The sequence below is a fragment of the Lampris incognitus genome, chromosome 9, assembly GCF_029633865.1.
Source record: "Lampris incognitus isolate fLamInc1 chromosome 9, fLamInc1.hap2, whole genome shotgun sequence".
NCBI lineage: Eukaryota > Metazoa > Chordata > Actinopteri > Lampriformes > Lampridae > Lampris > Lampris incognitus.
In genome coordinates, this window is record NC_079219.1 from 19,751,980 (window position 1) to 19,765,421 (window position 13,442).

The 13,442-nt window shown below is 43.1% G+C and overlaps 1 protein-coding gene across 3 annotated transcripts in view; it reads left to right on the forward strand.

The window, feature by feature from the left end:
* Window positions 1-13,442, forward strand: part of atg5 (ATG5 autophagy related 5 homolog (S. cerevisiae)) — a 44,897-nt gene that overhangs the window by 2,284 nt on the left and 29,171 nt on the right. For all 3 annotated transcript variants that reach the window (XM_056285928.1, XM_056285930.1, XM_056285929.1), the window contains exons 3-6: window positions 3,507-3,634; window positions 5,528-5,606; window positions 5,739-5,901; window positions 11,096-11,190. In XM_056285928.1, coding sequence (XP_056141903.1) covers window positions 3,507-3,634; window positions 5,528-5,606; window positions 5,739-5,901; window positions 11,096-11,190 — 465 coding nt within the window. The remainder of the gene's footprint in view (window positions 1-3,506; window positions 3,635-5,527; window positions 5,607-5,738; window positions 5,902-11,095; window positions 11,191-13,442) is intronic.

A 13,442-nucleotide genomic window follows, 5' to 3' on the forward strand; every position in this document is an offset into this window, starting at 1 on the left:
TTTACCTGTTGAACTCCTCGGTGTTGGATGTTATCTCACACTGGCCAAAATAACTGCACAAACTGCTTTCCAAAAAAAAAAAAGCATTGCTGTGCCGCCCTCTTTAGGTTGAAATATTCACCCGTGTTGTACTGCTGGACTTCCCCAGATTGTCAATGTAGGAACAGTGATTTCAAGGTTGCCTGATGTTAGCGGGCAGAAGCTAAAAAGGGTTACAAACTGTCGGGCAAACGTTCACCTCCACACCCCTGAATTCAGAGACCCGCCCCTTTCTCACACTTTGCTGTCTACCTCCTAAATCATCATTTTCTTCCAATGTATATGCTGGTTGGAGACAAGATGAAACTGTATTACATCACCCTTAAGTCCTAGAATTCCAAGTGACGTTTCCCAGTGAACTGACCTGACAGCAGCTACTAAGTTGTCACCCGAGCCCTACCCCTATCCGAGCTACATGACCACATGTCCCCCACGCTTAGAAACACTCACAAAAATTGATCGTGTGCGAAAGTAGAATGCAAGTGCCAGTACTGAAATAGATATTTACTGTGAAAAATAACAACATAATATATTGCAGAAAGTAGTTGTTTATTTGTATAGTTAGAGAGCCCTTAATCCTCAATTATTCCCAGTTGTGGTCTCAGAGGGCTTTATATTTGCATTACATTCCCAGGAGAATGCAACAAACAGCAACGTAGGGCACTTTATCCTTACATCCTTGATTCAGATGGGGGAAAAAAACTCCCCAGAAATAAAAAAAAAAGATGAAAAAAATCCAGAAGTAAAGAACAAAAGAAACCTCAGGAAGAGCATCAGAAGAGGAATCTCTCTTCCAGGACAGATGGTGCAGTTGCTGCAGAGGGGGCAGAGTGGATAATGCAGTGACGGATGTGTAGATCAGCACTCAATGCAGGCTCTTAAATACTGCAGTTAGTGTTAGCAAAACAATGCACAATATATTTCATACATTGAGACGTCAAGCATCCTCCCCCAGTACCACCACAGAGCTGCGTGTTCCTGTGCATCATCTCCAGCAGAGCACTACAGAGCCCCGAAAAAAAGAGCTCACATACACACTGCAGGCAGACCCAGGCAAATCAGTCGCACAGACGGAGAATACATATTGAGATTGATGCATGGCTGGAGCTGTCACGCATGATGAAGAAGCACCCCAGAACAAAAGACAAAACAAGCGTCTCCAGAGAGGTCAAACGCGTGGGTCAATGGGAACACAGGATGCAGCCCAGACAGAAGTCTCATCCTCATTATCACTACACTGCCCCCAGCAGCAGAAACTGTAGCCCTGAAAAGAGGACCTGTTGTGAGAGCCCAGGCACACCACGGGCAGACTAATACACTCAGCAATCATGGCAAACAGACAGACAACAGGAGGTTAGAAGGGTGCAAACGCTTAAAAAGAAGGCGGAGATGGGGGGGTGGGGGATTCCCATTGGTAAATCCTAGAGTTCATTGCTAACTAGAAAGACTAACTTAATTTCCCAGTGAGACTGAAACCCTTTCAAAAAGAAGATATTAAGAATAAGCGTCGACAAGGCTGATTAACTCAGCAGTAACCACTAGGCAAGCTATACAATGGAAACCACTTATGGTGTTTACAGCTACATGATCAGTTTATACTGATATCATATACTATATTAGCTTAAACTGATCAAAAGTCACCAGATGGAATCATTCCTATACTAATGCTGTTTGATAATGCAGTTATAAAGTAGCATAGGTTTACTTTCATTTTGAGGCTTACTATACTTAAATATGTATTTTCAGCAACGCTAAGCAAAGTTTCTTTATAGTTTATTTTCAAATTCCTGTTTAGGGCATCCGGGTAGCGAGGGTGTCCGGGTAGTGTAGTGGTCTATTCCATTGCCTACCAACACGAGGATCTCCGGTTCGAATCCCCGTGTTACCTCCAGCTTGGTCACGTGTCCCTACCGACACAATTGGCCGTGTCTGCGGGTGGGAACCCGGATGTGGGTATGTGTCCTGGTCGCTGCACTAGCGCCTCCTCTGGTTGGTCGGGGCACCTGTTCCAGGGGGAGGGGGAACTGGAGGGAATAGCGTGATCCTCCCACACGCTACATCCCCCTAGCGAAACTCCTCACTGTCAGGTGAAAAGAAGCGGCTGGCGACTCCACATGTATTGGAGGAGGCATGTGGTAGTCTGCAGCCCTCCCCGGATTGGCAGAGGGGGTGGAGCAGTGACCGGGAAGGCTTGGAAGAGTGGGGTAGTTGGCCGGATACAATTGGGAAGAACAAGGGAGGCAAATTTTTAAAAATAAATACATTCCTGTTTGAAGCTTTCAACTGGTGTTTTGTTACAGTACAATAGCTGACATTAAACTACTGTCATTCAGTCAAGTACATCCAGCAAAATAGAGAATTTGTCTATTTCATTACATTATATTGATGTGATAAGTGTACATGGGCGGAACAGTGGCACAATGGTTAGCACGGGCACCTCACAGCAAGAAGGTTGTAGGTTCGAGTCCTGGGGTAGTCCAACCTTGGGGGTCGTCCCGGGTTGTCCTCTGTGTGGAGTTTGCCTGTTCTCCTCGTGTCTGCGTGGGTTTCTTCTGGGTGCATCGGTTTCCTCCCACAGTCCAAAGACATGTAGGTCAGGTGATTGGCCATACTAAATTGTCCCTAGGTGTGTGTGTGTGTGTGTGTGTGGTGGGGGGGCTGTGATGGACTAGCAACCTGTCCAGGATGTCTCCCCGCTTGCCGCCCAATGACTGCTGGGATAGGCTCCAGCATCCCCACGACCATGAGAGCAGGATAAGCATTTTGGATAATGGATGGATGGATAAGTGTACACATGTCATTTATAGATGGTCAGCTGGGAGAAAAAAAAAAACAAAACAAAAGAAAAAAACTTGACTTTGCTTAAAGTGATTGACCACTTATTGTGATTAATATCAGCCTGGACAAATGTGATCGCTGTAAGCTGTTTCCGTTGTAATGAGACAAAGTGGTTTTCAAGATTAGCTTTGATAAGACTACAGAATCAGCTGGTCTGATCTCACCAGGGAGACTATTCCAAAGGAAAGTGACACAGTGGCAAAATGTTCTGCAACCTGATGTGTATTAAAATAAAACGCCAACCTGGACATGGCTCACTCTATTCTGTCAATAGACATGGGTCAAGTTTACAACAGGAAGTAGACCCCCAATGTGAACCCTCCCCTCTGGATCCTCTTTAACCCTGCTCAGACCTGATGTGTACTGTTTGTTAACATGCAACCCTGTTAGTGCTTCATTCAAGCATTTCTTGTCTAAATGATCTTGATCCACATAAGAAATCAATGTTTTAGAATGGGGTTCTGTTCTGTGTCTGACTTGATTTTCCACTGGGGGCAGACTCATTAAAAAAAAAAGTTGATTAATTTGGATTTTTATTCAGAATCAAACACTCTGTAGTCTTCTCTTTGTTTCAAGAATGAGCCACTGTCTTCACCCATACATATCACCCTCCCTCTGCTGTTTGCTAGCTGCTTTTGCCTCGGGTGAGCTACCTGACCCTGGTCACAGACAAGGTGAAGAAACACTTCCTGAAGGTGATGAAGGCCGAGGACGTAGAGGAGATGTGGTTCGAGTACGAGGGCACGCCACTCAAATGGTGAGCAGGTTAAATGGATTAATGGTTGTTTGGATTGACGGGTAATTTAGTATGTAGATAGATGATTAAGTAAATGTATGAACGATGAATACATTTGACACCACAGTCCTCTACTGGTGGCCACCAAGCAGCATTGCTAGAGTGCCTTACTTTAGGGACACCCGAGAGGAGATGAGGATAAATTTCCACGACCCATCTTTTTCTAAAGACTTGAACCAGTAACCATCTGGTCTTAAGCATGATACCATAGGATATGAGAGCAGATTATTGGCATGTCATGTAAGATACTAATCAGAAAAGTCACAAAAAGTTTAAAATGATGAAAATTCACTTTTGAAAGTTTGAAATGGGATTTGAAAAGCTGGCGTTGAGTTTTGAATATTTGTGATAGTAACTTGTAGCTGTGTGTTAAATTCTTTGTTTGAATAAGGTTTTTTATAATTGTAAGATGTAATTTCTACATTCAACGATATGACACACTCTTTATGTAGATCCAACTGTCTGTGAGGCTTTGAATTCTGGGGTTTCTGTCTCCTGATGCTGAAGTTTGCTTGTGATCAATGTAAATGACCAGCGTGGCTGAGAAAAAGGGCAGGGTCTCTTGAGGCTAACCAATCAAATGCCTTGTAACTATGACATGTTTCATTAGCTTGATTTCCAATCATTCAATATGTGGGCACAGTAAGTGGAGCTGTCGGTGGAGTATGACGTCTGAGAGAAGTACTAGCAGCAAACAGTGGAGACAATAGGAGTGAAAGGAGAACTAAGGAGTAAGACGAGCATGCGGAGTAGCATTATGGACTGAGTAGAGTAAGGAATGAGGGGAAGGAGTAAAAGGAATAAGTGAGTAGAAAGAATCGTTAAAGTCAGGAGTTTATTATCATCATCATCATCAAAGGCTGTTGATATGCTGACCTTTTTTTTGGATGCAGCCTCGACAGGAAGCCAATTATGACACTTCCTTTGAAATTAGAACTAAAATGTTGAGACATTTCTTAAGGTGTACTTATCTGCCAGTTTCCCTGAAAGTTGCCCTATCACATGCTTACCTCAGTATAACTTCCAGCTCGCTCTGAAGCCAGCTCATGAATGCAAATCAGCCAGCGTCCTTTAGAAACCCAACACTTTTATTGGGGATGCGCAAAACTCACCACAAGTCAGAGACAAAGTCAGTAGGCAGCAAGTACCGTGTGATAGTATGCAGATACTAAGTTCAGCCACAAGGTGACAGTTTGGTGCCACGCGAGAAGTCTTGTGGATGAGGCGTAGCAGTTTATGTCATTGATATCAAAAGCGGTGCTCTGCTTTTGAATGAGTACGACCGGGCTGTGTTTGTTCATACTGCATCACCATTGTACACATAAGGACAGGAATAAGGTTATGAGCTCATCTATACAATGGTTATCTATTTATGTGTACTTTCTAAAAAGTTTTCATAAATGTAACCGCTGAAGAAAACACAAGAATTGAAGAATGGAAAAGCGGAGAGAACAAGAGTGGTCACTTATTAGCTTGTCAGTTTGGTCATTAATTAAAGGTGTGTGTGTGTGTTTATGCAATTGGATCAATGAAAGAGATTTCCAGTTAGTGTTCAAATGCTGGCATCCATCAACTGTGTCTGGTAAGTGTTAAGTTGCGCTGTACCACTTAAGCAGATAACCAAACTGTCATTTTGATTTTTTTTTCTTTTCTAAACTTCTTTGGCATTAGAAGAGTACGACTTGCAGGGAGTGTTTTACTGCTCAGACCTGTAGATGGGGAAAAGTTTTTTTCCCTTCCCTGGCCATGGGAATTAACAGAATAAGGCAGCAAATTCAACTTGTAACACTGATTTTTAAACCATGTGAGATTTGTGCTGATTGTCATTCCCTGTTTACTACGTCCTGGTTCCAGGCATTATCCAATCGGAGTGCTGTTTGACTTCCACGCCTCCAACACTGCTCTGCCATGGAGTATCACTGTGCACTTTAAGGTACTGGCCAGCCAGGAGTGGCTGTTTGTTTGAGTTCACTGGTAGTGGTAAGGCACTGGATAAAATGGTAAAGCTAAAATACTGTGTGTGTGTGTGTGTGTGCGCGCGCGCGCCGGCATATATGTGTGTCAGAGCTTTCCAGAGCGGGACCTGCTGCATTGCCCGTCCAACTCTGTGATCGAGGCCCACTTCATGTCCAGCATCAAAGAGGCAGATGCCCTGAAACACAAGAGTCAGGTGATCAACGACATGCAGAAGAAAGACCACAAACAGCTTTGGATGGGGCTGCAGAATGGTATTGAACTGCAAGTTGCACACAAACACACTGCACAAACACTCATGAGGAGCACACAAAAACACACATACACCGATCAGACAAAATATTAAACCACTGACAGGTAAGTGAATAACACTGATTATCTCATTACAATGGCACTTGTCAAGGGGTGGGATATATTAGGCAGCAAGTGAACAATCAGTTCTTGAAGTTGGTGTGTTGGAAGCAGGAAAAATGGGCAAGCGTAAGGATCTGAGCCACTTTGACAAGGGTCAAATTGTGATGGCTAGACGGATGGGTCAGGGCATCTCCAAAACGACAGGTCTTGTGAGGTGTTCCCGGTAGTGGTCAGTACCTACCAAAAGTTGTCCAAGGAAGGAAAACCACTGTACCGGCGACAGGATCATGGGTGCCCAAGGCTCATTAATACACATGGGGAACGAAGGCTAGCCCATCTGGTCCGATCCCACAGAAGAGCTACTGTAGCTCAAATTGCTGAAAAAGTTAATGCTGGCTATGATAGACAGGTACAGAACACACTGCATCGCAGCTTGCTGTGTATGGGGCTGCATAGCCGCAGACCAGTCGGAGTGACCATGATGACCCCTGTCCACTGCCGAAAGCGCCTACAATGGGCGCATGAGCGTCAGAACTAGACCATGGAGCAATGGAAGAAGGTGATCTGGTCTGATGAATCATGTTTTCTTTCACGTCATGTGGAAGGCTTGGTGCCTGTGCATCGTTTACCTGGGGTTGTGATGGCACCAGGGTGCACTGTGGGAAGAAGGCAAGCCAGCAGAGGCAGTGTGGTGCTCTGGGCAATGTTCTGCTGAGAAACCTTGGGTCCTTACATTCGTGTAGATGTTACTTTGACACATACCACCTACCTATACATTGTTGCAGACCAAGTACGCTCCTTCATGGCAGCAGTATTCCCTGATGGCAGTGGCCTCTTTCAGCAGGATAATACGACCTGCCACACTGCACAAACTGTTCAGGAATGATTTGAGGAACATGACAAAGAATTCAAGATGTGGCTTTGCTTCTAAATTCCTCAGATCTCAATCCAATCCATGTGGGATGTGCTAGAAAAACAAGTCCTATTCATGGAGGCCCTGCCTCGCAATTTACAGGACTTAAAAAAAATCAGCTGCTAACGTCATGGTGCCAGACTCCAGAGGACACCTTCAGAGCTCTTGTTGAGTCCATGCCTCGGTGGGTCAGAGCTGTTTTGGTGGCATGAGGGGGACCTACACAATATTCGGCGGGTGGTTTTAATGTTTTGGCTGATCGGTGTATGCAGGACACACACACACACACACACACACACACACACACACACACACACACAACAGTACATGTTCAAATGCATTCAATAGTCAATTTACAAGTTACACATGCTTGTTAATGCAAACAGTGAATCATGTGGCTGCAATTCGCTATAGAAAGAATAGAGGCATGGTCAAGGGGTTCAGTTGTTTGACCAACATTGGCTTGGAGAAGATGTGTGATCTGAGTGCTTTTGACCATGGAATGTTTGTTGGTGCCAGATGCGCGGGGTTCCGGCACTCAAAAACCGCTGACCACCTGGGATTTTCAAGCATTACTGTCTTTAGAGTTTACAAAGAATGATGCGAAAACAAAAACATCCAGTGAGCTGCAGTTCTGTGGGTGAAAAAACCTTGTAAATGAGAGGTCAGAGAAGAATAGCTTGACTTGATCAAGCTGACAGGAAGGCCACAAGTGCTCAAATAACCGCTCTACAGCAGTGTTATGCAGAAGGGCATCTCTAAATGCACAACACATTGCTGCTGTAGCCCATCCGCCTCAAGGTTCAGAGGTCCACTTCTGCCATTCTACTGCCGTCGGCTAACAACAGGAAGATGAAGCTACAGTGTGCAAGGGATCATTAAAACTGTATGAGTGAAGATCAGAAAAATGTGCCTGCTCTGATGAAACTCAATATCTGCTCCCACATGCCGGTGTTCGGGTCAGAATCTAGTGTTAACAGCATCAATTCACCCTGCCTTGTGTTGACGGTGCAGGCTGGTGGTGGTGGTACAATGGGCTGACACACACTAGGCATCTTAATACCAATTTGAATGCCATGGCTTTACCTGAACATTACTGCTGACCATGTGCATCCCCATAGGGTTATAGTCTACTCATTTCTCAGTGGCTACTTCCAGCAGAATAACACAGCATGTCACAAATCGCACATAATCTCAAGCTTGTTCGTGACCTCTGTGTACTCCAGTGGCTTGCACAGTCCACAACAATCCCAGGGCACGTATGGATACATTGAGGGCGCAGCAAAAAAATGTGAACACACACAGAATGCATAAGGTTCACACACTTTCTCACACACAGGGTAGGTTCAGGCTGCATCTCAAATCCCACCCAACTGCCACTTTTTCAAATGTGACGCAGATTGGATTTTTTTTTTTTTGTGGAGTGTGAACACACAAAAACACATGAAAATACATCGGTTGAATTTTAATTTGGGCCACATTCAAATGTGGTCCTAGATCCTAGGTCCTAGGAGGCGTATGTGGCTATGGAACGCAAGTCACGGTTAAGTTGGAATTCAAGGGCATTTTATGTCACTTTCCAAGGCACAGATTGGTTGAATTGGCTGGCTTGTGTTGGGATTCATCTTACACTGACCAATCACTGTTTTCCCCCTAGTGAAACTATGATTGACTGAGTTTAGAAAAAACGCCTGTGGCCCATGTAGGTTACTAGCTGGGGTATGGAGTGTTGTGAGCTGGAGGGGTACATGTAGAAAATTAAGGAATTGATAAGTAGATGTTGGAGAGGTGGGTTTGTTGACAGAATGGAATGGAGAGAATTGTGGTTGTTTGGGGTGGCTGGCGAATTGAATGGATGTAATGTTAATTTATTAAATTATGTTTTAAGCCATGCAAGGTTTGCTGTCAAGCTGAGGAGGAATATGGCCCATTACAAAAAGAGGAAAGCTGAGGTGTGGAATATTTTTAGGGGTATAATGGAAAGAGATGTTAATATGTTGTATGGTTATATTAGAGAAGACGAGTTTGTTGGTGGATTTGTAGAAGGGAGCACTTTTGCTGTGATTGGGGAAGGAGGGAGGGTAATGTTGGATTTTGGTTAAACAGGATACTGTGTGTGGTATATGTGTATTTTTTGTTTGATTTCTTTGATTTGGTGTGTGTGTGTGTGGGGGGGGGTTGTCTGTAGGCTGGAAGCCATGCCAAGGCTTACAGGTTACCTCACTATTTTCTGTTTTGTCTACCTGTGTTGTAATTTTTGATTCTTGTCCACTTTGATTCTGTAGAGTTTGATGGGTTTGTGAAATGTTTTATTCCCCTATTGGTTTGGTATATGTGTGCTGTATTTTGAATGTTTTTTCTATGGAATAAAAGAAGAAAAAAAGTTGAGGAAAACTGATACTGATGGAAGACAGTGAAAAGAGGTCAAAGTCTTATATAGTTACTTAAGGAGATTCTTCTATTCAACCTAAAATTGTGGGTAGATATTACAATTAATCAGTGTTGTCTCCATGGGATTTGATGCTGTTTGAGCATGTGAATCATTTCAGGATGGACATCTGTTCACTCTGATATCAGCAAAAATCATAACACAGTTACAGTTAGTGTTATCATAGTGTTAAGAATTAAGACCTGCAGTGCGAACTCACAGGAAAATTCACTTGGAAAAAAAATGGGAAACATTGTGTCACAGCACTCCAGGTTATTATACTCTTGCGTTATCGCAACGTTTCCATTTCTTTTCTTTCATTTTGCCCAGGGACTCACACACATTTGCACATATGTTTTACGCACACACACACACACACACACACACACACACACACACACACACACACACACACACACACACACACACACACACACACACACACATATGCATACGCCAGTAAACTCATGCTGCATGATCTAATCAAACATATGGATTCACAGAAGTTCTTTTACACACATGTGCCCCCCCCCACACACACACAAAGCATATTAACAAATCTCTGACATTTATTAACACCCTTTGATCCCCCCCCCTGCTCCCCACTCACACAAATGCATTACATCTACCTGGCTTCCGTTTTAAACCACACCTCCCACGCGCCTTCATCAATGAGCCAGTCCGTCTGGCCAGCAGAACCCGGCTGTTGAGCTTTGTGTAGGCGATGCTACCAGTGACGTAAACCTTTGCTGTGGTGGCCTGTACCATCAGGTCCATGATGTGGGGGGAAAGGGTGCAGTAGTAATGGTTGTGTGGGTGGTTGTGATCTGATTGTTTTAGCTGTCGTGTGAGTGGAGGGGGTGGGTTGTTTGGGGGATTTTATTTGATGCATCGTTCCACACTTTGTTTTCTGGGGGAACAAAAAGGAAAAAACATTTATTTTTTCATTAACAGCGAGGAAGAGAGCATTGTGGGGTTTTTCAGCTTTCGGAACACCTGTTGGGGAAATGGAGACAGAAGATTGTCAGATTGAATCCTCTCAATTAGTGTTGAATTCAGTCCAAATGGTGTGGTGGACATCTGGGGCAAACAGTCTATTTTTTATGATGATGATGATTATTATTATTTTGTTTTTTATGTTGTTTTTTTGTTATCTGAGGCTGGTCAACCAGCCAGAAACATCAGCCCCCCTCCCCAACAAAAACAGACCTCTGGTTAAGAAGGCGCTTGTAGCTTAACAAAGACCAGAAACTGAGAGAGAGAAGAAGCGGAGAGGGAAATAGAGTGAAAAAAGCATCTAGGGAGTGTTTGGACGGGGTGATGGGGATAGGAATAGAAATGGACTGAAAGTTGGTGGGTTCATGTGAAAGTGAGAGTGCATGGAGGGTTTGAAACCAACATGTGCTTAAGGGTGGGTTGGCCTGTGCTCAACATGGGCGTTTTAGCCTTGTGAAAATTCAGATGTAACAGGTGCACAATATTTACAGCAAAATCATATTTCCTGATTTTCTTTATATATATATATATATATATATATATATATATATATATATATATATATATATATATATATATATATATATATATATATATATATATATATATGTGCGTGTGTGTGTGTGTTTGTGAATATGATTTTGCAATTAAAAAACAATAAAAATTCTCCACACATTTATCCTGTTTTAGTGCTTACAAATTGTCTTAATGAAGGCAGAAGATTATTGCATTCACAGTGTGTGTATGTGTCTTTCAGATAAGTTTGATCAGTTCTGGGCAATGAACAGGAAGTTGATGGAGTATCCCAATGAGGATGGAGGCTTCAGATTCATCCCCTTCAGGATATACCAGGTCAGAGATGCACAAACTGACACACACACACACGCACGCACGCACGCACGCACGCACGCACGCACGCACGCACGCACGCACGCACGCACGCACACACATACACACACACACACACACACACACAAATAATTAACATAAACAAGAGACATACAAGTAATTGTATAACTGCATTACTGCAGTTGTATAAATAGCGTCATTGTACAAATAATCAAGTGTAATACTTTTGTCACAGATTTAGTTTTCATAATCAACGATTTAGGAATATTGACACTTTAGAAACATTGAAATGTTTCACTTCATACTGAATGTCCATCATATTTAAGATGGTTCAAGATTTAAGTTTAAAATACCAAAAGTTCAGTAAAACTTGTTCCTCATATCACCACTGATAATATTCCCAAATAATGATTATGATCGCAGTATACAGCAGAATAGTCATAACTGTCATTTTATCAGAATGGTGAAGATTGAAAATTGGAAATGAGAACGAAACCTGTTCACTGCCTCAAAATGAACCATCCATGGTTGTGTTCTTGGTTTTAATCATGGGTGAGTTTGTGTTGTGCCGCACCCTTGCATGGAGGCAGAAACCACGACTTTCAAGGTTAATCACACAGGCCGCTGCTTCATGAGACTCAGAGACCCCTGTGTAAACTGAGATATTCACCATTTGAAACTACTCGCTTACTTTTTCAGAAATAATTGTAAGCTAGCAAATTCAAAACAAATTGGTTGGCTCTGTGAAAGGGTGTAAATTAGTCACTTTAAATCATAGCTGGCTAAACAAAAAGCTCTTACTGAATTCTCTGGATTTCCGAGTTATTGAATTATTATCTTCAGGGTATTTTTTTTAAGTTATCATGATTATTATTATTTCAAAATGGTGTGAACGATTGATGTGAGAACACACTACAAGACTTAAAGTCCTTGCCAAAAGCTGAAAGTATCACACATTTAATGAATGATTTACACGGATTACAATCGTAGATGAGCACATTTGCTCTTACTGCAGTCATAGAGGTATACACAGTTGCCAACGAGCTCAGATTTGTCCAGAGATCAGTCGTAAACATCACACTTGCTTGATATAATCTTGATGGCTCAGACAGGATGAAGGTTCTATGGGGCTATTTGAATCCTCAACCGCCGCTCCCTGCAAGAGAACGTGTGCTGACTGTTTCTGTGGCCTGCCGTCTTTGCGAGAACTGGTATAGACTCTCCACAATCTTGACAATCAGTCGTCATGGCCAAATCTGGGTTATAATATCATCAAGTGTGTTAATGATCTATTCATCCTCCTAAGACCACAGACCCAGGTGTCCTTTTATAGCCACTAGATGGGGCTAGAGGACTTGGTTAACTTGCCACTCAGTCAGCCGGCCATGCTCATTAAGTCAAACTACCACCAGCCAAAAGCCTGTTAACTTTGTCTGGACTTGGTTAACTTTCCTGCTCCATCAACCACATTTTGGCTCGTGATCAACAATTGTTTAGAGGGACTTAATTTTACTCTGAAAACTGAGCTGTCTGCAGTGGCGGCTGGTGCTAAAAAAAAATTGGGGGGGGGGGGCGCAATTTACCTTGGTGCAGCACACCTGACAGTTGCTTAATGTCCACACAGTCACAGTGTTATTAAGAAGGACGATGTAGCCTATAGCTTTTATGAGGGTTCATAGACGGTGGATGCTTGACGGTCGAGACGAGGCGTGGTGGTGGGTGTGAATATGATTGACAGCCATGAGAATTGCCCAATCACATTAGATCAAAAAACATTAAAACAACGCCAATTCGCTGCCAATAAAAGTGGGAGTGTGTGCGCCCCATGGAAAATCAGAAGAAACCAATTAGACAGCAGCCTCAGGCCACCTGCTCGCCAAAACTTTCAGGGCTTACATAAGGTATCGTTTGGCCCGCACCCCTCACCCAGGAAGTATATGTATTCAGACAGAATCAACCAAATAACATTTGGAACCAATATTTAATGGCTGCTGACAGGCGCTCACAGACTGAAAACACGTTTATTTCATAATTATTTGTGTGATACAGCTAAATTATATTTAACATGTTTAAGTAGATTTTCATCTCTTGATATTTGAATGGGGCGGCGCCCCAGCACCCTGTACTGGCCAGCCGCCACTGGTTGTCTGGTAGAATAGTGAAGGGACACCGAATGACTAAAAAAAGTTGTTCTCCTGACTGAACCGATATCTGCAGGCTCCTTTATTTTTCTGACTCATACCCTAAAATGTGCA